At 39.5% G+C, this 24,312-nt stretch overlaps 1 protein-coding gene across 2 annotated transcripts in view; it reads left to right on the top strand.

The window, feature by feature from the left end:
- The window catches only part of Ssh2 (slingshot protein phosphatase 2), a 245,552-nt gene that overhangs the window by 175,817 nt on the left and 45,423 nt on the right, over positions 1 to 24,312 (top strand). For both annotated transcript variants that reach the window (XM_041664198.1, XM_041664199.1), the window contains 4 exons: positions 5,361 to 5,425; positions 15,671 to 15,792; positions 22,229 to 22,297; positions 23,268 to 23,333. In XM_041664198.1, the coding sequence (XP_041520132.1) occupies positions 5,361 to 5,425; positions 15,671 to 15,792; positions 22,229 to 22,297; positions 23,268 to 23,333 (322 nt within the window). The remainder of the gene's footprint in view (positions 1 to 5,360; positions 5,426 to 15,670; positions 15,793 to 22,228; positions 22,298 to 23,267; positions 23,334 to 24,312) is intronic.

The following is a 24,312-nucleotide window of genomic DNA, read 5'->3' as shown; positions in this document are numbered from 1 at the left end:
GTCTGCTCCCGAGAGGAGAGTTGTGGAGTCTGAGCTCACTTCCTCTTCCTCCCAGCGTTCTGTTCTGTTTACTCCTCCCACCTATCTTCTAACCAATGAGGGCCAAGCAGTTTCTTTTTATTTAACCAATGACCTTCCTCCATCAAGAAAGAGTTTGTTTTAGCTCGTAATTCCAGATTATTCCATTGTTGTAGGGAAGTCAAGGCAGAAATTTCAAACAGTAGTCACATCACATCCACAGTCAAGAGCAGTGAGAAATAAATGCATACATGCTCACTTTCTTGCTTGCTTGTGTTCAGCTCAGGTTCTCTACTCTTACTCAGTTTAGGACCAAACTTGCCTAGGGAGTGGTGCCACTCAAAGTGTGCTGAGTCTTACCCCATCAGTTAACTTAATTATGACAGTCCCCTGGATACACACCCTCAGGCTGCCCCATGTAGGCAGTCCCTCACTGACTTTCTTCTCAGATGATGTAGGCTCTGTCAAGTTGACAGTTAAAGCTAACCACACAGCCCTTTACCTTAACTTTGTTGACTTGTGCCCTACTGGAGTAGAAGAGATTACAAGTAATTGAACTTGAATTTACAGATCAGAGGTGAAAGCAAGAAATACTGGATCCTATTGAGTCAATAGTTGAGTTTAGCCATAATCAAACTAATCTCAGCTACTTTAGAGGCTGTGCTACTTCTTGTTTGGGCTTTCATCTCATTAGAAGTGTAGCAGCCCACAATTATAACTAGTTTCCCTAGGCCATGTTAATAACTTCCTGCCAAAACTCTCTGGCAATGACAATTTTTTTTAAGTAAGGGAGAGAAAACTTTTGAAAATTAGCTTGGGTTTACTTTCACAATGCTTCCTCCTCAGTGTCCTCCATCATAGGTAGGGATGAGCACTTTGCCAGGAAGTCTGAATATGCAAAGGAAATGATCTAAGCTCAGCTTTTTATTTCTGTTGAATGTGGATATTTCTGACAGTAGAAAGAAGACAAGCTGTTGTCTTCTTATATTCTGGGTGGATTACCCCCTGGCATGGAAGAGTTAATGGGGTTATCTGCTTTTCAAGCTCCTCCCTGGCACTGGTTGACTTTTTTTTTTTTTTGGATGAAATTTTCACACTCAAATATTTCTATTTGACATTGTTCACATAGGTAAAAAGAGAAAGTCGGTTTAACACGGGTTGCATGGAATTGACTTGTGATCCAGACTAGACAGATGAGGTGATATATGTAGAAATGAAGTTTACACAATCCAAATCTTCACATAAGCTGCCTTGGCTAAATAGAATAGCGTGCATCAAGGGATTACAGTGTCTGATAGTATGTTCCTATGCATATTTCTTTTCTTTTTTTTTTTTTGGTTTTTTTCGAGACAGGGTTTCTCTGTGACTTTGGAGCCTGTCCTGGAACTAGCTCTGTAGACCAGGCTGGTCTCAAACTCACAGAGATCCGCCTGCCTCTGCCTCCCGAGTGCTGGAATTAAAGGCGTGCGCCACCATCGCCCGGCCCTATGCATATTTCTTGAATCTGCCTAGCTTTTTTTTAATCTGGGCATTTAAAATATCCAAATACTGTTTGGCAATTTAAAAATTATATTATTAGCAAACATCTAAGTATCTTTAAAAGGAAAATGATGAAAATTCTTTAATCAAACTTGATCTGCCCTTCACTATTGGTGAACTATGTGTGAAGAGTATAAAGTAAAGGAGGGACTTCAGAGGTGCACTGCCTGTTGGTCTCTGTCAACGTGGATTTCCCTGTAGGAAATAGCACCTTGCTTGCTCATAGCTAACCTTTTCACAGGTAAGGAAACTAAACTTCTAGATATACAGCTCAGATAAGAGGCCTCACAGCAGAAGGAAGAATCCTGGGTTTTGCCTGGCTTTGAAATAAGTCAGCTGGATCTTTATACCACTAGTGCCTTGAGAAATTTTACCCTGCTATTCAGGATTCTCCAGAGGTTCTGCATCCTGAAAGTCTTTTCCAAGGCTACCCCTCATGGTCTTCAAGAAGAACTTAGGTTAGGTTTGTGGTGGTGTTTGTTGCCTCATTGTGCTAAGGATGGAACCCAGGAGCCTTGGTTCATGTAAGGCAAGCCCTCTACTTCTTCAATGTATCACCGGCCCTGATTTTAGTTTTTTGGGTTTTTGTTGTTGTTGTTGTTGTTGCTGCTGCTGCTGCTGTTGTTTTCTTTAAGATAGAATCATATTCTGTAACCCAAAATGGCCTTAGATTTACAGCGATCTTCCTGCCTCAGCTTCTTATGCATTGAGATTGTACTTTTGAGCCACTATATCTGGTATAAATTTGGTTTTGTTGTTGTTGTTGTTTTGTGGGGTTTTTTTGGGGGGAGCGGTACCTGTTTATTTGTTTCTTTTGAGGCAAGATCTTAAGCAACTCACCATGTATTCAAAGCTTACTTTGAACTCCTAATCCTTCTGTCTTCACCTCCCAAGTGCTAGAATTGTAGACTGTTACAAATAATGAACATGAAATTGCATGTAAGTTTTCATCTGCACATGTATTTTCATTTCTCTTGTGTTTATGCCTGGGAACCCATCCTGCTTCTTCAGATTGTATCTCTGGGCTTGAAACAGTAGAATGGATGGATCTTCTTTTCAGTTTGGAAGTCAAAGGCTTCTGTTACACTGGGATTAGTCAGTGAAATGGGGAAGGAAGCAAAAATTATTCTTTGAGAAAAGGTTTCCTGACTTGTCAACCTTTAAACATGCCTACCTGCATTTTTCTTCTTACCTCACACTACTTCGTGTACAGCTAGCGTCCTACTTAAAAGCTATGAAGTAAACACAAAGGAAATTATATATGTAGGTTTCAAGCCTAGTGTGAAAACAAGCTATGCTGGCATCCATGATTATGTGGCTGTATCAGACATATTAAAGCTCTTTTAAAAGTGCCATACGTGAGTAGCAATAAAGCCCTGGGTTCTTAGATTGTCTTCATTTGTAACAGCATATTATCTGTTTCCTGTTAGCCAAATCTTCAGACTTCCTAGTACAGAATGGGGAAATGAAAAAAGAAAATAAACTTGGTCTTATATCTTTTTTTAAACTCATCTGTCCTTTTTAAAGACTTATTTTTAATTATGTATAGGTATATGTCTGCATGTGGGTGTGTACACATGATTGCAGACGCTTGAGATGCAGCATCAAATCTCCTGAAGCTGGAGTTGTAGATAGTTGTCAGGATTAAACCCGGTCCTGTGGAAGAGAGTAGCAAGTGTTCTTAAATACTGAGCCGTTTCTCCAGCCCCTCTTTTTTTATAGAATACTTTTAGTTACTTCTTGATAGTTTCATCATGTAAACAGTCTTGATTGTATGCATCCCCAACACTCCTTCCTACTCCCCCAGGGACTCTCAGTTCCTCTCTCCCACCTCTTCTGACACCTCTAGCACATGCCCCTCTCCCTTTCATGGCCTTTCCCCGTTTTTTTTAATAACCCACTAAGTCCGGTTAGTGCTGCCTGTTAGAATGTTTACTGATCTTGTTTGACATGATCTTGTGCTGATAACCATAGCTGCAATGAGTTCCAGGGTGTGATGCCCAGCATCTCACATTGCTTCCTATCTTCTGGCTCTTACATTCTTTCTGCCCTTCTGCAGTTTTCCTGAACTTATGTTGAGACATAAGAGGTGAATAGGTGCCCTATTTTGGGATGAGCCCTCAGCAGATCCTCTCAGCACCTCAACCAGTAGGAGTGTACGTTAACTGTTGACCGCTGCAGCACCTTGCCCAGTTAGGAGTGTACGTTAACTATTGACCGCTGCAGCACCTTGCCCAGTTAGGAGTGTACGTTAACTGTTGACCACTGCAGCACCTTGCCCTGTTAGGAGTGCATTACTCTTGGCCACTGCAGAAAGAAGCCTCTCTGGTCAATGCCAAGGGCAATGCTCATCTGTGGGTGTAAGCATAAATATTAAAAAGGTAGTTCGACAACATGCTGTTTGAGAAAACAATGGTAATAAGTTCTTCCCCCAGAGCCTGTGCCCTTCAGAACCTTGGGCTTTTGACCAGGTTTACAGTACAAGGCCTAAATTCTTTCAAGTAGAACAAACTTCATATTCAATCTAAAAGCAATTGGTTACCACCTCACCTTTGTGCCATTGTTGCACCAGTGGGTGCATCTTGTCTGGGATGCCAGTGTTGCACCATGCAGGATTGGCTGCATGTCTCCTCCCCACAGTGGCCTGCATGGCACCTTCTGGCACTATAAAAATCAGCAGAGAGATACTTTCAGGCCAATTCCAGATTGATTCCTATATCCTGCAGCTGAAGTCTATTATGTCTTCAGCAGTAGGGGCATACCATCTAATTCTGTAGGCAGCTAAGAGCAATGACAATAGCCTGTATTTTGGGGGATAACCTGTAAAGTCTCCCTGACTAATAGCATGTAGAGAGGGAACCCATACCTAGTACTGGTGATTTTCACTTAATAGCCCATGTTGTCTGTGAGAATCATTGTCCACCTATACAATATAGCTGTGTTCAAATTCCTATTCTTTTTATTATTTTATATTATTATTATTATTATTTTGGTTTTTGAGACAGGGTTTCACTGTAGCTATCAAGCTTGTCCTGGACCTAGCTCTTGTAGACCAGGCTGGCCTTGAACTCACAGAGATCCGCCTGTCTCTGCCTCCCAAGTGCTGGGATTAAAGACATTCACCACCAATGCCCAGCCCTATTCTTTTAAAATATGTATATATATTCTGCCACAAACTTACAAAGTATGAGTTTTCACGGGGTTTTGTCATATTTTGTTTTTATCCTTAGTCTCTTTTGGTTTTGGTTTTGGTTTGTTGTTGTTGTTTGAGACAGGGTCTTACCACATAGCCCTGACTGGCATGAAGCTCACTAGGTAAACCAGGCTGTCCTTGAACTCATAGAAATCCACCAGCTTCAGCCTCCTGGGTGTTGGGATTAAAGACTGTACCACGACGAGGCCTAGCATCATCCTTATTGTCTTAAATCCCTTTTTGTTTTTGTTTTAGTTTTTTGAGATGGGGTTTCTCTGTGTAGTCCTGGCTGTCCTGGAACTTGCTTGGCTGGCCTTGAACTTAGAGATCCTCCTGCCTCTGCCTCCTGAGTGCTAGTATCTTGAATCTTTTGTTTTGTTTTGGTTTGGGTTTGTTTTTTTTTTTTTGGGGGGGGGGTTCAAGACAGAATTTCTCAGTAGCTATGGGAGCCTGTCCTGGAACTTGCTCTCTAGCTCAGACTGGCCTTGAACTCACAGAGATCCACCTGCCTCTGGCTCCTGAGTGCTGGGATTAAAGGCATGTGCCACCATCGCCTGTCCTCTCTTTTGATTTTTGAATGGAGACTAATAATCTTTGTAAATTTCACCAGGTGATCTCCAACAACATCTTCAAGCAATGTTCTTATTACTTCGCCCAGAGGACAACATAAGGCTGGTAAGTTAATGGCATTATCATAATTGTCTTCCTCAAAAGGCTGCCTAAAATAGCCAATATTTAAGTCAATTTTTGTTAAAACACAGTGCTAAGAACTAGGCGGAATAGAAATGAAGATTGACCTTTTGCTATCCAGCTGAGAATTTAATTCTTATAAAATATAATATGAAGTGATATAAAATACTTTGATGGCTCAAGATTGTTGTTAAGTGCTGGTTTGTAAGTTATTATCCACAACATCAATTGAAGTTCAGAAAAAGGAGAGAAAATTTGGGAAATTGACCTGGTTAAGGAAGGTTTTATGTTAGACAATAGAACTTGAACAGATCTTAAAAGATGATGAGATTAAGCAGACAGAATTCATCCTAAATAAGAACATAACGTAAGCAAAAGCACAAAAGGAAGGGATAAGGAGGTATAAGTGAAACAACTAGCAAGTGTTACTGACCTCAGAGTCAAGAGACCTGGGCTTGGGTTCTTGCTGACCGTGTGATGTTGAACAAATTACCTTAAGCTTTTCCTCTTTCCCTGACTACTCTCACAGTTGGCAGTATTAGATAGATACATTAAGAAGTATGAAATAGGGGACAAGTATGGTAGCTGAATGTCTTTAATCCCAGCACTCGGGAGGCAGAGACAGGCGGATCTTCATGAGTTTGAGGCCAGAACTGTTCTACAAAGTGAATTCCAGTACAGCCAGGGCTGTTTAAAGAGACCTTGTCTCAAAAAAAAAAAAAAAAAAAGAAGAAGAAGAAGAGGAGGAGGAGGAGGAGGAATGAAATGCTGCTGTAGGAGTGAGGCAGGCAGATGAGGCTTTAACGTTGTAAACCAGAGATCTCAAACAGACAGCTCACAGACTAGAGGTATGTTCTGTTTAGAACACCCAGCTGTTTGGTTTGGTTTGGTTTGGTTTGGTTTTTATATTATCCAGAATTTTAAAGCTGGATTACATATAAAAGTCCAAACCTGGGTCTTCAGAAGACTAAACTTCTAGCAGTGCCAAGATTTTATCCTCTCATGACAAAACATAACTAGATTGGCATGTAGAGATCCTGCTGGATTCCTGTTTGCTGTAATCTGCATACCCTGTTGTCTCCTGCACACTTAGAAGTCATGTGTCTTTTTTACATGGTTACTTTTCTGACTCTATTAAAAATAGGAAAACCAAAGTAGAATGAATACCTAGCATAGTGGTACACACCTATCATCCCAGTTCTTGAGAAGCTGAAACAAGAGAGCTACTTCAAGTTCAAGGCCAGCCTGGTCTAAATGAAATAATACACCAACAAGACACTCTCAAAGACCAAACAACACGTAGGCATAATGGCACGTACTTGGGAGTCAAAAGAAGGCGGATCTCTGTGTGAGATGAGCATGTGGTTCTGTTTAGTGTCCATTGGCATATTTCACATTTACATTTGTATTTGATCCCCTAGATTACTATAAAGCCAGTCATTCTTCATGAAGCAGTTGCAAAATACAAGTTTTTGAGCCAAGAAATAGCATGAGCCAGCTATAGTATCTAAGGAAGATTGTCTAGAAGCTAATACAGAATAGACAAAAGGATGTACACTAGGCAGTTATTAATGTTATCCAAGTGTGTGGACATCAGACCCTCTAGGTTAGAGTAGTAGTTTGGAAGTTGACTAAGCCACAGGCATATTAAATTCAAATAGCTGGCTTCTACTTCCTCCCCAACAAGAGAGTGAATGAGCAAAGTGTGAGAGTGACTGTGGAAAGTCGACCAAGCTTCTGAACCCTCTGGTAATCACTGATTCATCCTTTACTTTACCTTTTAATTTTGTTAACTGGTCTCTCAAATGCTGGTTCTGTGCTCTGTGTGTACATATACATGTAGAAGCCAGAGGCTAATGTTAGGTATCATCTTCCTCAATAACTCTCCTCTTTAATCATTCTCCACCTTATTCACTGATTGATGCATACTTTTTCTTTCTTTTTTTTTTTTATTTTTTCTGTCCTGGAACTCACTTTTGTAGACCAGTCTGGTGTCAAACTCAGAGAGCCACCTGCCTCTGCCTCCTGAGTGCTGGAATTAAAGGCATGCACCACCAACCTGGTCAAACTTTTTCTTAAAAGTTTTAATAATTTATGTTTGGTATATACCTGTTCGCAAGTACACTCACCATGTGTACTTGCATGTGGAAGCTTTAGGTTGACGTTAGGTGTCTTCTCCACTACACTCTACCTTATTTTTTAAAAATAAGTTCTCTCACTGAGATTTTACCTGCTGTGCCATCTTCCAATTATTGTCTGCATTTTAAAAAGTATTTAACATGTGTATATATGTATGTTTGTATGAACATGTGAGAAAGTGAATAGGGTTACTTATGCCAAAATGTAGTGTGGAGGTCAGAGAACTTTCAGGAGTTGGTTTTCTCCTTCCACGCTGGACTCCAAGGATTGAGCTCAGATCACCAGGTTTGTACACAAATTTTACCTGCTGAATTGTCTTTCTGGCCATCTGCATTTTTTATATATATTTTCTCAAGTAATTCTTTAAGAAGCCAGCTATTGGACATGGAGACCATTCTTTTGGCATTAATACTCTAAAGCAGTGGTCCCAAGACTTTAGGGTATATCAGAATCATCTCAAGAGCTGCTTTCAGCTACCAGTTTCTGGACTACGCTGGCAGAGTTTGGTTGACGGGGAGGAAGCAGAGATCATTTACATTTTTAACAAGCTTCCAAAAGATGCTGATCACACTTTTGAGTATAATTTTACTAAAGCCAGTCTCCATAGTCACTTGTACAGGCTGGAAATTTGCCCGTAGCTTTGAACATGGTGTGGTTGGGGAAAGCCAAAGCTGAGGATGTCATCCTATGTTCTATCTTTTTCTCATTCATAAACTTCTGAAGTTTAGTTTGAACCCCTAAATTTCTCACATGAAACTTGAAAGTATGAAGGATAAAGTTAGGAAAGCGGAGTCGAGGATTAAATCCTCTTTTCCTACTAAAATGTGCAGCTTCAGCTTCTTAGACTTTGACACAGAGGCTCGTGTATGTATTACATTTACAGAGTGTGGAAGTTCAAAAAGTTGTAACTCGTGCCTCTGAATTCATCATTAAAATGACAAGCCATTTTATAGTTATTTTGAATTGTTACAAACACATACTCATTATGTTTCAGATTATTGACTGAGTCATCTTCAGGAAAATGAGTAAATGCATTGTGTGATTTTGGACAAATTAGCACTTTCTAACTGAAAGAGGCATTTGTAGACCCAAAGCAAAGGCTTTTGTTTGGAGTTAAATTTGGAATGCTAAAACTCTTATCTCAGGACTTGTACATAAGTTTAAAAGTTGGATAGTCAACTGAATCAAAGTCCTGCTTTCTTCCACCCCCACCCCCGCGGTTTCTCGAGACAGGGTTTCACTATCTATCCTGGCTGGCCTGGAACTCACAGAGATCCACCTGCCTCTGCCTCCCGAGTGCTGGGATTAAAGGCGTGTGTCACCCCTACCTGGCCTTTTTCTTCTTAATAACCCAACCAAACCCCATTTTTTACTTAAACATTGAAAACGATGTTTCCTCTGGGAGACTTTCCAAGTACAGGTATAACTGTTACTTCAATATTTAAGAAACTTGTTGTTGAGTAAGGAAATGGTTTATAGTGGTCTTCTGAATTATCAAAGGACTACTTAAAAACCAAGTGAGAAATTAATGATTTTCGGAATATTTACAGAAGCGTCAATGAAGTTTTTGCAAAAACTAAGAACTTGACAGAATAATTTAAGAAAATTTTTTTTGTTTTAGTTTTACAATATGTTAAATTTTTCAACAGTGGAAATGATTTTTTTAATAAGTGTATTATGTGGGGGTTGGTTTTTGTTTTCCAAATCAGATAATTCAAAAGGAATGAAGAGGAAACTGCTATATCCCACACCCTGAGAAAGACCATTCCTGACTATTTGAATAAGCAACTCTCCATTCTGTCTTTGTTTTCACATAGGCCAGGGTGGACAGTTGAGTAAACTAGCACAGCCTTGCTGAATTTTGTTTTGTTGTTTTATAAAGTAAGACATATAATGTTTTTTAACATGTTTTTAATAAGTATCTTGCATGTCAATAAATTAATCATGAATTTGGCAAGGAGGTGTTGATTGTGTTGGGGATCAGACTTGGGGTCTCTTGTGCTTGCTAGACAAGTGCCCGACCACTGAGCTGTATCTTTAGCCTTGAGCATGGTTTTCAGTGATTCTACAGAATATAATTTATAGAATTTTTTTAAAACTTGGTATTCTTTTTCATCCAAACGTTTCTCAAACTCTTGAAGATAGTTTTCTTTAGTTTATTAATGTCATATCTAAAGTTTATTTTAATCTTAGCCACTGAATTTACTTGTTCTTTTGGCAAAAATTTAATACTTACATACTTTTGAAACTTTTCTGATGAATTGGGTGAACTGCTTCTCTAGACATTGTGTTTTTATAATGTGGCTTCCCTGAGGATAAATACTGCATGCAGAGGCATGGTCTAGAATCGTGATGAAAACAAATTTAAGGACCAGGCTATGGTAGCAGTACAGGCTCCAAAGTTACAGAGAAACCCTGTCTCAAAGAACCAAAAAAAAAAAAAATTAAAAAAAGAAAAGAAAAGAAATTTAAAACAAAGATGTGGTATATGTTTCAAGCCAACTGTTTCTGGCTATTAGATGATGGGGTAGGACCTGTGAATTGCTCTACTTAGGTTCAATATTTGAATTGGACTGAGATGGACTTAAGATGACTCTTTGAATAAAGATTCTTGATATTATAAGTTAAATATTAAAAAGACAGGAAAAATTTGTACTGAATATCATTTATCAAAATGTCTTAGGCCAGATAGCATGCTTATAGACTATAAATCTTTAGGAAGATTTTTTTTCTTTCATCAACCTTGACTTAGTCAGTCAGTTGCCACTAATTGACATATGAACCATCAGACATAGAAAGCTAACGAGATGGCTTAGTCAGTATAGTGCTTATTGCACAACTCTGAGGACTTGAGATAAAAAAGCTGGTGTTATAGTTCATACCTATAATCTAAGCACTGAAGAGGCAAAGACGGGATCCCTGGGCTTGCTGGCCATCCAGTCTAGCCAAATTGGTAAACTCAAGGTTCAGCAAAAGAGCCCATTTCAGAGAATATGACAGAATAATTGAAGAAACAATGAGACAGACAAATGGATGGAACTAGAAAAAAATCATCCTGAGTGAAGTAACCCAGACCCAGAATGACAAATACCAACCTTCATCCAGTACCTGATGGAAGCAGATGCAGAGATCCACAGCCAAGCCCTGAACCGAGCTCCTGGAATCCAGTCGAAGGGAGGGGGGAGGGATTATATGAGCAAGGGGAGGCCAAGATGATGATGGGAAAACCTACAGAAATAGCTGACCCAAGCTAGTGGGAACTCATGGACTCTGAGCTGACAGCTGGAGAGTCTGCATGGAACTGAACCAGGCCCTCTGCATGTGGGTGACAGTTGTGTGGCTTGGTCTGTTTGTAGGACCCCTGGCAGTGGGACCAGGATTTATCCCTGATGCATGAACTGGTTTTTTGGAGCCCATTCCCTATGGTGGGATACCTTGCTCAGCCTTGATGCAGGGGGGATGGACTTGGTCCTGCATCAACTTGATATGTCAGGCTTTATTGACTCCCCATGGGAGGCATTACCCTCTCTGAGGAGTGGATGCGGGAAGTGGGAGGAAGGAAGCGAAGGGGAACTGTAGTGGGTATGTAAAATGAATAAAAGAAAAAAAATAATTGAGGAAGACACCCATTGTTGAGCTCTTGCCTCCACATAATGTACAACACACACAAATACAGTATACATATATTTATACTACATAATACATAGCTAAAGAAAAATGATTCCGTTTTTTTAATTTATTAGAATCACAGTTCCTCTGTTTCCACACCATTTGTATTTGTAGGTAAAAGTGTTCCTAACACATCTCACATTTTAGAAATGCCAAGACATGCTCAAATTTAAACCTTACCATGTATGATGCCCTGGGTTCAAACTCCAGTACCATATAAACCAGGCAAGTTCAAGGTAATTCTCCTCCCAGGCTACATAGCAAAGTTGAGGTCAGCTACTAAGGCTAACGACCTGAGTTTGATCCCCAGGCCCCACATGGTGGAAGGAGAGAACCATCTCCTATAGACTATGTGTCCTCTAACCTCCATATGTGCACCATGGTATACACCATCTTTCATGTGCATACAATTAATTAAATTTTTTTCAAATCTGGTTTTACGTGCACCAGCTTGTCTAGTTAAAATAACAATTTAGGGGGCTGGTGAGATAATTTGGGCATTAAAGCTAAGGCAGTTTGCACCAGCCCTGGCAACTTGAGTTCTGTCCCAAGGACCCATGTGGTGGAAGGAGAGAACCAGCTTCTCTACTTCTCACACTAAATAAATGTAACTTGGGAAATAACATGTATATTTTGAGTGTTTCTATAAGGAACTCCAAAGCTGCCTCCCAATCCACATCATATGTGTTGACTGTCATCCATAGCTTGTGTGTAATGCTCCTCCTGGATCTCAGCTGACTAACTCTAGACTATTCCATTTAAATGTTTGTTCTTCTTAGTGTCCCATAAGTGAATTTGACTTTGAAACTTTTCTTCGTGGAATATAAAGTGCCCAGTACAGCTTTTGTATTTGACACCAGAATGGTGGTATTACATTTGGGTTATGTCTGTTATAGCAAATAAGCTTTAATATAGCCACTGCTCTGTTTTCACTTCCCTAGCTTTTCTTAGGAATATCAGAACAGAGGCATAAAGATAAGTTTTTAACTTTTTTTTTTGATAAGTTTTTAACTTAATTGGTGGAGTGCTTGCCCAGAATCCTTGAAGCCCTGGGTCCCATCTCCAGCACCACAGAAACTAAACATGGTGGTAGATACCTATAATCCTAGCCCTTTTGAGGTGGAGGCAGAAGGACCAGTTAAGAATTTTCCTTGAGGGCTGGAGAGATGGCACAGTGGTTAAGAGCACTGACTGCTCTTCCAGAGGTCCTGAGTTCAATTCCCAGCAACCACATGGTGGCTCAAAACCATCTATAATGAGATCTGGTGCCCTCTTCTGGCCTACAGGCAGGATACTGTATGTATAAATAAATGAATGAATGAATGAATGAATGAATGAATCTATTAAAGAAAAGGAATTTTCCTTGACTATATAAGTTCGAAGCCAGCCTGGGCCACATGAGACTGTCTCTATTTAATTTAATTCATTTATTTGATTTTTGAGACAATAAGCGTAGAGTAACATTTTACAAGGGGAGAACGTAAGTCTCCATCTTCCACTATTGATTTCTCAGCACTTGTGCTGTCATTGCATGTGCAGCATATGTACAGCAAATATTTCAAATGAATGTTGCCTGGAAACCATTTTGTTTTGTTTTTTATTTATATAGTGATCTTTTTAACTTATTAAGAAATTTTCCAAACAGTCAAAGTAAAAAATATATCCCAGAAAATTTCTGAGTCAGCTTTAATAGCCATCACCATTTGCCTAGTTTCTTTCATCTATTCCCCCTTCTTTCTCTTTTCATTGGAATATTTTAAAATAAAATTCAGGCACCCTGACATTTCACTTCAGATATTTAAACAAGACAATAACCATACTGCCATTATCTCACTAACAGGTAAGTCTTTAATGTCATCGAAGAGCCTGTTTACATTCCAATTTTCTAAAGGTGCTTTGAATGTATAAGCAATGAATTAAAACTTTTAAAAACTAAGAAGCTTCTGAAAAGGAATCTTTTATTGTTGAGGTAAAGAAGAAGCTGAGGCAGAGGTGAGTGGATCCCTCTGAATTTGAGGCCACCCTAGTCTATATAGTAAGCTCTAGGACATCCAGGGCTACATATACAGTCCTTGTCTTAAAAAATTTTAAAAAGCCCAAAGAGATGGCTCTTCCATTAAGAGCGCTAGCTTCTCTTGTGGAGGATCCAGATTCAGTTCCCAGCACCCACATGGCAGCTCACAACCATCTATAATTCCAGTTTGAAGGGATTTGATGCCCTCCAAGAGCATCAGTTATACATGTGATGTACTTTCGTGCTGACAAAACACTTGTACACATAAAATAATCTAAGAAGAAGCCACGCAGGACATGTGCCCATAATCCCGGTACAGAAGCCAACCAGTCTAGACAAATGATCTTTAGGGTTAGTGAAGAGACCCTGTCTCAGAAAGTAAAGCAAAGAGTAATTAAGGATAGAAGATGCCCAGAATTGACCTCTGATTTCTACAGATCCATGCAGAGATGGGTGCACCACACGCACACAAATTAAGCGAATATGGTTTTAAAATTCCTGAACTATCCTAAATTATAAGGGTTAGAGGATAGGGGGGGAAGATATAAAAGGAAAGTCAATCAGTTAATACCTTTGTGCTAAATTAACTTAATAGATTTTGAAACCTAGGCTGAAATCTGGAGAGCATAATACTAGGCTGTATACCATAGTCTCCTTATAAATGTATTTTTCTGGACTGTTCACCCCAACCAGCCAAGAAACAATGAGTCCTTCGTACAGATTGACCTCCTGCCTCAAACGCCTTTCCTGCGTCTCCTTAGTTCTCTCCTTCCTGTAGTCAGTGTTGGTTCAGTGTAAATACTTTGTGCTTTCCCTCTCAAACTTTTCCCTGTAAACGTGTAGTGGTTTGAGTAAGAAATGTTTTCTATAGGCCTAAGTCTTTGAAAACTTGGTCCCCAGTTTCTGTTTTGCTGGAGAAATCAGTAATGCCTTCCTGGAGGACATTCATAGGGAACAAGCTTTGAGGGTTTATAGCTTCTGTGCCTCCTGCTGCCTGTGGGTAAAACATGCTCCCTGAGCTTCCTGCTCTAGCTGACTTCCACACGTCTCCCCTGTTATGAACTCTCCTTCTGGAACCCTAAAGCCCAAATCAGCGCTTCCTTCTATGAGCTGCCTTGGTCATGGTATTTGATCACAGCAACAGAAAGTAACTATCACAATATGCTTTCACTCAGGCCCAGCAGGCATGCTTCCATCTGCTGCCTCACTTCCCTACAGGTAGTTAGACAACTTACCTGTAGAGAAGGTCTTCTCAGTAATGGCTACATGTGGCTTTTATTTCAGAGAACCCTCCGTATCAAGTTTTGTCTTAAAATGATTTAGAGGATTTTAGTTGAAGATAAGCAAAGGTGATCATAAACCACTTGGGAGATGGTGGAAGATGAAAAACCCAGGTAGATGTCAAGGATTATCGGGTTAGGATGATGTGGACTCTACATAAACAAATTTATTGGGAGTTCTTGCTGAAGTTTATTTTTGTAAGGTATTGCACAGCTAGATCTAAGTAGGACAAAGTCCAAAAGCCTGACTAAAGCTTGGTGAAACAAAGACTCTTTACCAGGAGAAATGGTTGTGGTAAAAATGGGTATTACCTTACCCCAAAGCTTGTGGAGATAGGTAAGTACATAGAGATACATAAACTATATAAGACAGATAAAAACATTTTATTTTTTTATTTTATAAAGTATTACATATATACTTTATATGTGAATACTATATATTTCATAAAATATACATCTATAGCATTTTGAGTTTGTTCAACTTAATGTATATTTATAGTGACTTATATACTTATCCTGTATAAGTGTTCATTTTATTTTTTACTGAACATAAATTTTTTCATAGAGTATATTCTGCTCATAGTTTCCTCTCCCTCATTTCCACCCATCCAACTCCATACTTTCTCTCTCTTTAAAACAAATTAGAATAAATAAGAAGAAAAAACAGTGAAGATGCACAAGAAACGCAGATACACACAAAAATCAATGAAAACACAAAATAGAAAACCATAATATATGCAAAAGACCAGTAAGGTTAAGTTTAAAAAAAAAATCCCAAAGTAGAACAAGACTCTTCCTCCCCCCCCAAAAAAAATCAAAAATACCATTGAGTTCATTTTATGTTGACCATCTGCCACTGGGCATGGGGCCTGCCTTAAGTGTAGATTGTATACCTACAGTTATAAGATTCTTATAGCAACATAGGTCTTATTTTACCTCCCTCCTGTTAATTTAATATTATATCAAAGGATTTATAGTTAATATAGGAGTTGAATTTTTAATTTAGGTCTCCCACTATCACCTCTTTTGCCTTGGTAGCATGCAATGAGATACTGGTTTTTTAAAAAAAAGATTAAATGATTTAAAATTTCTCTGAATTCTTTGTTTCTTTGTTCTTTTTGACCTCAGGCTGTAAAATTGGAAAGTACTTACCAAAATCGAACACGCTATATGGTAGTGGTTTCAACTAATGGTAGACAAGACACTGAAGAAAGCATTGTCCTGGGAATGGATTTTTCTTCTAATGACAGGTGTGGTACCATAAAACTACCTTTTGAATAATCTAGTATAATTATTTGAGCTAGTACAAAAATGTCTTACATAATTATGCTTTTAAAATTCTAAATAAAGTGGGACAAGAAGGTAAGAGGGTGAGGGGTGTGCGTGTGTGTGTGTGTGTGTGTGTGTGTGTGTGTGTGTGTGTGTTGTCTTTTTGAGACAGGATCTTTTATGTAGACCAGGCTGGCCTCAAACTCAGAGATCAGCCTGCCTCTGCCTCCCAGGTGCTGGGACTAATGGTGTGAGCTACCATACCCGGCTTGTATTCTTGATATATGTCTTGGTCACTGTTGTATCGCTGAGAAAAGACACCATGGCCACAGCAACTCTTATAAAAGAAAGCATTTAACTGGGGCTTGCTAACAATTTCAGATGTTTGGTCCTTTATCGTCGTGGCAAGGAGCATGACAGCACACAGGCAGGCTTGGTGCTGGAGAAGAAACCGAGAGCTCTATGTTCAGATCCACAGGCAGCAGGGAAAGAGAACCATTGTGCCTGACTTGGGCTTTTGAAACCTCAAAGCCCACCTCCAGTGACACTTTCTCCAACAAGGCCACACTTCCTAATATTTCTCAAGTAGTGCCACTTCAGCCAGGCAGTAGTGGCAGACGCCTTAATCCCAGCACTTGGGAGGCAGAGGCAGGTGGATCTCTGTGAGTTTTCGGCCAGCCTGCTCTACAGAGGGAGTTACAGAACATCTGGGGCTGTCTCAAAAAACCAAAACAGAAAAAGAAAAAGTAGTACCGCTTACTGATGATTAAGCATTCAAATATATGAGCCTATGGGACCATTCTTATTCAAACCATTACAATATATATTTTTATGAAATTATTGGAATATGTGTATGAAAGTATCACAGTGAAACCCATTATTTTTTATAGTGAATATGTGATAATGAAAGTTTTAAGTTAAAAAGTAATTCATGACAGCCTGAGGAGATGGTTCAATTGGTAAAGTATTTGCCATGCAAGCTCAAGTACCTGAGTTCAATCCCTAGCATTGGTGAAAATCTAGGCACAGCAGCATGTGCCTGTAATCCCAGCACTGAGGAAGTGGAGACAGGGTAAGCTCTAGGATTTGCTGGTTGGCAGATGGTCAGCCAGGGAGTCAGCCTAGCCAAATCTATGAGAACGGAGTTCAGTAAGAAACTGTCTCTAAGGTAAAGAGCAATTGAGGAAGATACCCAAAGTTGACGTCTGACTTCCACATGCACCCCATAAACATATGAACATGTGTACACACATATAGACACACAAATAAAGGCATAAAACTAGAAAAAAAAAGTCTTGGCCATGATCTTCAGAGACAAGCAAACTTGCTAAATGTCTTTGGCTATTACTAATTTACTATTATTCCTTACCTTTCTCTCATTGCTAGGTACTAATGATAAGTAAACAAATGGAAATATATATTTTGGGGGAAAAGTTGCTTTTTGCTGTTAGTCTATTCCTTCCATCAGTAATGTTCTACCTTGGTAATCCTTGGGTACATGCCTTTCTTGGTAACGTACCAATAGTCCTGTCCTGGGTTCATGTGTACTTTGCTTCCTGTAATTAAAGATAGATCTGACAGAACCTGAATTGTTGTTGTTGTTGTTTGGGGTTTGGGGGGAGGGTAGAGGGTTGTATCCTTAAGGCTTGAGGCTTCTCTGTTCTATTTCCCTACTCTTCTGAAGAATCTTTGGAAAGACTGTGGAATGTGGCTGCTAAGCAAATCTTTACACTCTGAGATAATAAGCCTCAGGAAATCCTGCCAGATGTCTCAAACCATGACTTCCAAATTCAGGACTAGAATGGAATTGTGCAGTAGCTAGGGGAGTGACCCAGGCCTGGGTGAATTTAGCCACAAAAAATAAAAATAATGGTAGCATGTAGAGAGGGATTGCTAGCAAGAATATAGCCCTGGGTTTGGAGGCAGGGTTATAGATGACAATGAATCTGATTGTAGAGAAGCAGGAAGATCCCAGTGTTACTAGGAAAAGTTTCTAATTCAGCCTTTACCCTAGCTTGTGCATAGAAGTTGCTCTGGTGCCGGCGGTGGTGGCGCATGCCTTTAATCCCAGCACTCGGGAGGCAGAGGCAGGCGGATCTCTGGGAGTTCGAGGCCAGCCTGGTCTACAAGAGCTAGTTCCAGGACAGGCACCAAAGCTACAGAGAAACCCTGTCTCGAAAAAATAAATAAATAAATAAAAATAAAAAAAATAAAAAAGAAGTTGCACTGGTTTGCTTTGGGTTGCCGTGATAAAGCATTGACTAAAACAAACTGTGTGAGATGGCTGAATAGGTAAATGCACCTGCTGACAAGCTGACAGCCTGAGGTCAGGTACCTGGGACCCAGATGGTGGAGAGAACCAACTCCCTCAAATTGTTCTCTTCTAACCTCCAACATGCTACCCCGTGCACACAAAATAAAATGATTAAAAACAAACACACATACTATAAGTCCAGGTGGGGTAAAAGTCCAAATCAGAGGTCATAAAATTCCAATGTGGAAACACAGGTAGTTTCCTACTTCCTTCTCCTTAAGACAATCTTGTTATATATAGCCCTTGTTTTATATATGTAGTATCTCAGAAACAAACTGGGACCTGAAGGAGCTAAAAAGTAGTTTCTTTTTGGTAAGCCTGGCATTATAAAATTGTTTTTGTCTTCTGTTTGAGTGAGCCTGTTGAACAGTGAAAGAAATGCTTGATTTCAAAATACTAATGCTCAGTTACTCTCAGTTACTTTTAATTTTATACTCTCAGTTACTGTATCATTTTATATAAATAAAAAATATTTTAAAACAATATTAAATCAGCTGGGCAGTGGTGGTGCACACCCTTAATCCCAGCACTTCCTTGGGAGGCAGAGGCAGGTGCTAGCCTGGTCTATGGTAAGTTCCATGACAGTCAAAGCTGTTACATAGAGAAACTGTAATGGTCTGTCCTGTCCCTTTAAGAGACAAGCCCACCCAGCCAGGCAAGCAGATCTTTCTTCTGCTTCTAGTCTTCCAAGAGGCAGTTTCTCCCCACTTCTCCCCTTTCCCCCCTCTCCCCCTTTGTGTGTGTGTGTGTGTGTGTGTGTGTGTGTGTGTGTGTTTCTCTCACTCCCTCTCAGCTCTTCTCCCTTATCCCCTTACCCCTCTCCTTTTCCCCCTCCATAATCCACTAAATAAATACCCACTTTCTCTGCATGGCATGCCTAATAGGTCTCTGTCTCTCACCCACTGCATGGCTCCCTGCCTGGGACTGGTTGCTTTCATGGCCCACTGCCGCCACTTGGGGAACCTGTGGCATTTTATTTTTGCCATAACAGAAACTTTGTCTCAAAAAATGAAACCACATCAAGCCAAAAAAACCAATATTAAGTCAAAGTAGAAGCCAGATTGGTTGATATGTACAAGGTAGTGATGTTGTAGCCAATTCATTTAGCTTATTTTGAGAACTGTACTGTAGTTTAAGTTACAAAGTATCCTAATAATACAGTGTAACTTTGTTTTTCAAAATATCTACTGTGTGCTTCAGTTTATAACATAGCAGAGCTTTATGGTCTGATGGTTGTTTGTTGCTCTTCAACAATTATCCTACCTCACCCTCCCATGTACTTTATGCCAACATGCCTAGATTTGTTTTAAATCTTCTTTTAAAGATTTATTTTCTTTCGTGGCGGTAGTGGCGCCTGCCTTTTACACCTTTAATCCCAGCACTCGGGGAAGCAGAGGCAGGCGGATCTCTGTGAGTTCAAGGCCAGCCTGGTCTACAAGAGCTAATTCTAGGACAGGTTCCAAAGCACAGAGGAACCATGTCTCAAAAAACTTAAAAAAAAAAAAAAAGATTTGTCTTTTTTATTTTATGTATATGGGTGTTTTGCCTGCATGTATGTCTGTGCATTGTGTGCATGTAGTACCCATAGAGCCCAAAAAAGGCATTGGATCCTCTGGAATTAGAATTATAGACAGTTGTGAGCTATTATGTGCCTTTTTTAATTTTTCTTATTAAGCTAAGATATAATTATATCATCCTCTCCCCTTTCCACCTTCTAACCCCTTCCTTTGATTTTGTTATGTATGTTTAAAGATAAACCTAAGACTGAGAGGAGTTAAGTAACTGCTCAGAGGAGTTTCGATACCAAAAGAGATCAAATCCAGATATTTTGACATAGTAGATACTTATAAAATATAAATTGTTGTTGTTTAGGCACCCTTATGTGTGTCTTTATACTCCTGATCTTAAAACAATGCAATAGAGGTTATTTTGTCCCTCTTTCATAGATCAAGAGACAAACATAAAGCAATTAAATAATTTGTTTAAGACTACATAGTTAAAGGCTGAGGTGTAGCTCGCAGGTAGAAAGTTCTTTCCTAGTATGTACAAGTCCCTGGGAGAAAGACTCTTACTAGAACTCTATCTGGCTAAGAGTCTGTGGTCCTAACCATACTGTGTCCCACTGCCACACCCAGTGTTCTTTCTGCTATACTGCTTTTCTGGGTATACTGGGAGGGAACAGATAAAGGATCCTTTGGAAAATGGCCAGAGGCAGGAAGTAATTTAAGACACCTCTTTAATAAGGGGCAGAAGAGATGGCTAAGGAGAGCATGCATTCTTCTTGCAGAGGATCCAGGCATGGTTCCCAGCAAAAACAGGGGTTACCTCACAACTGCCTATAACTCTAGATCCAGAATATATGAAGCCTCTGGCCTCCACAGGCATCTGCACTCACATGAACATACCCACACACAGATACACATTCATGTATCTTCAAGAAGATATTTTTGTGTGTGAGATAAGAGTCTTATATGTCACCCTGGCTGGCCTGAAACTTACTATTGTAGAGTAGACTGGCCTCAAACTCAGAGATCTGCCTGCCTCTGCTTCCCAAGTACTGGAATTAAAGATGTGTGCTACCATACCAAACAAAACTAAAAACTTTAAAGATCCTTAAGAGGAGAAAGGGACAAAAATGGTAAAGGTCATCGACAGAAGTGGAATCACAGAGCCTACAATAATTGGTCAGGAAGCTAGGGCTTCCTGCACTAACCTAGTCTATTCGCTGAGAGCCAGTTTCCTTCCTAGGCTGCCTCAAACATGGTGGCAAGTATTCTGCCGCTGAGTTGCAACCCCCAGAACCTGGAACAGATTTTAGTATGGCATAGTAGGACCACCCTTTTGTTGGTTGCTGATGTCTCTATTCTGCATTTCAATAGTGCTAGTTCAATACACAGCATTATTCTATCGGGTGTGGTAATCTCAAAGTAGAGGTGACTGAGAGGAGAGAATTTTGAGTTCAAGGCCAATCTAGCCTACACTGTGATACCTTCTTAAAACAAACAAAGCAAGAGTATGGAAAGGTGGCTCAGCAGTTAAAAGAGTGCCAACTTTCAGGTTCAATTCCCAGCACTCACATGACAGCTTACAGCCATCTATAACTCAAGTCCCGGGGGATCCAGCACCCTCTTCTGACTCCCATAGCTACAAGCCATGCAAGTGGTGCACAGAAATACATGTAGGCAGAATACACATAAAATAAAAATGAATTTAATAAAAAGTTTTTAAAATCTCATTTAAACACTCATACACTTTCATTTCAATTGTATTTTTATTTCTCTAACTTGATAACAATCCATGACTATTACTTCTGTACATATTTTAATTCCTTTCCTTTTAAGACTGGGTGTTTCTGGTGTTCAGTAATCCTTATAATTGAGCAAGTCATTTATTCCAAGATTTTGAATAACTAGCAATAGTTCTTGACATTAGAACTAGTCCTTGAGGGCAGGTAAATTGGTGCACACCTGTAATCCCAGCACTTGGGAAATGAAGGTAGGAGGATCAGGAGTTCAAGGCCAGTCTCTGCTTTCTTGTGAGTTCGAGGCCAGCCTGACTTTTCTTTTTTTTTTTTTAAATTTATTTATTTATTAAGGATTTCTGCCTCCTCCCCGCCACCGCCTCCCATTTCCCTCCCCCTCCCTCATCAAGTCCCTCTCCCTCATCAGCTCGAAGAGCAATCAGGGTTCCCTGACCTGTGGGAAGCAGCCTGGCTTTTCATGATACTTTTCCTATGCCTTCTAACTCCCCCAAAAATAAAAAGATATAATCCTTGGAATTGAGTTGGATTTTGTATCCTGGGCAAATGCAAGTCAGCAGTGATTTCTTGAATTTTTTAATATATTAGCTACTTATAAGACAATATAGAAAGTTCAATCAATAAATTTTCTTTGTCAAATATATTAAGGTATGACTGGCCATCTCTATAAAATAATTCTGAGAATGTGTACAGGATTAATAGTAATATGATAGAAATTTCTCTGTTCTAACATATATGAGACAGTCTGATGTTTGAAGGTTTATACCTGTGTTTAAAGTTAATAAATGATGATTGCTTCCTAGAATAACAGTAAGTAACTTAATGATTGTTTCTCGTCTTGCAGTAGCACTTGTACCATGGGCTTAGTCTTGCCTCTCTGGAGTGATACCCTAATTCATCTGGATGGTGACGGGTAAGAGCTTTCCCTCTTCCACTACTTCTACAGAAAGCCCAGTGGCTCATTTATTCAGCTGAATGAGAGGCCCAGTGTGCCCACATGAGCTGGCATGTGAGCAGCTCAGTGAGGCCTTTTAAACTGCCACTTTGTAAAGTAGAATAAAATGCAACTCGCCAGGGTCTCTCCCTTCTAGTCTTCTAAGTTGACAAAGAAGTAGTAGTTTGTTGGCTCACCCTTTAATGTGAACATGTGGGACTGCTCTTGCAGTGTTCCCGTAAAGGATAATGTGTTCTGTTTGAAATAACCTCTGCAGCTTCTGCCAGCTGTCAGCCCGCTGTGTAACCCTTTTCCTGAGCCAGTTCCTTCCAGTCGCCACCCCCACCTCCTGGTGTTTTTAGAATGTGTTCCAAAGAGATTGAAATGTTTGCTCCAATTTATAAAACCCAGGTCAATTTGCTATGAATCAAAAGACTTCCAAATAGAAATGTACATCAGAACACCTTAATTTTGCCTAGTAGATAAAATCAATTTGTTGGTGCTTTTCTTTATTTAAATTTACTTTTGAGGATTTGATAATGAGTACTGTATTTATATAATTTCCACCCTCTCCCAACTCCTCTTATGTTCCTCCACTTCCTCTCAAAATCATGACTACTTCATGTTTAATTACTATTATTTCATATTTATTCATAGGTATATATAAATACAGCTTAATGAGTTCATTTAGTGTTGCTCATATGTGCATGTGTTTAGTAATGACCACTTGGAATTTGATTACTTAGCATATAATCCTTGTCCCTGGAGAAGACCAATTGTCTTTCTCTCAGATGCCATGTTGGAACTTTTCAATCACATCCTACTTCTAGTTAACTCTAGATGACATACTGATTATTTCTTCTATTTAGTCCATCAGTTGGTCTAGCAAACTTGAAATACCTGAAAATCCCTTATTTGTGGACTTTTGTCTGTTCTCTTTTGCTCTTAGTGGGTTCAGCGTATCAACAGATAATAGAGTTCACATATTCAAACCTGTATCTGTGCAAGCAATGTGGTAAGATGACTTTTGATATCTCTATAATACTGTGTTTTTTAAGAGGTCTTAAATAATATTTTGTGAGATAAGTATAATTTGAAGTGATGCAATTCACTATTCACATGCATCCTGTATTGTAGAGGATTTGTGTATGTGTGTGTGATCTGTTTGCATGGTAACCATGATTAAAGGTAACCTAGAAATGTAGTTTTTCAGTTGTCACAGTGGAAAACTTGGTGCATTGGTGAACAAGTGAAATTCAGAGGTAATATTGGGCTCTAGAAGAGATGCTAATGGGTTAGGGAGTCTGTTAGAACTGTTTCACACTGACCATGCTTAGTGTGAGAGCCAAGTCTGTACATTTTACTGCTATGCACTAACTTTTAGTTTCCTAAAATAATCAAAGATTATCTTATTTGACAGAGTTATAGTATAGATAGATACATTTCCTTTTAAAGTACTGGTAATTGAGCCGGGTGGTGGTGGCGCACGCCTTTAATCCCAGCACTCGGGAGGCAGAGGCAGGCGGATCTCTTTGAGTTCGAGACCAGCCTGGTCTACAGAGCTAGTTCCAGGACAGGCTCCAAAGCCACAGAGAAACCCTGTCTCGAAAAACCAAAAATAAAAAAAAAAAAAGTACTGGTAATTGTTTGTGTGAAGCAAATAAAGCCTAAAGAAATCATTGTTAATAACCATCCATATACTGACACTTTTAAGTTATTCACTGTGTTCTGGATGCTTTACATGGCTTATATTTAACCATTACACTGGTGCCACACAGTAATGTTGTTAGCACCCTGTTGTGGATGAAAGAACTAAGGCATTTCAAGGGTTACATATCTGGCCCGAGAGTATCTTATTTATTTAGATAGAATAGAATCTTATTCACTTATCTAGAAAATGATCTAATAAAACCAAGGAATAATGAGGCTTTCTGCTCAGTAGTCTTTAGCCTCTGGGGACTGAAATAATTCAATCAGTAAAGTGTCATGCCACC

This window comes from Microtus oregoni, unplaced genomic scaffold, assembly GCF_018167655.1.
Source record: "Microtus oregoni isolate MIOR12 unplaced genomic scaffold, Mior012 000015F_ref0000493, whole genome shotgun sequence".
NCBI lineage: Eukaryota > Metazoa > Chordata > Mammalia > Rodentia > Cricetidae > Microtus > Microtus oregoni.
This window is presented reverse-complemented; position numbering and strand designations above follow the sequence as displayed.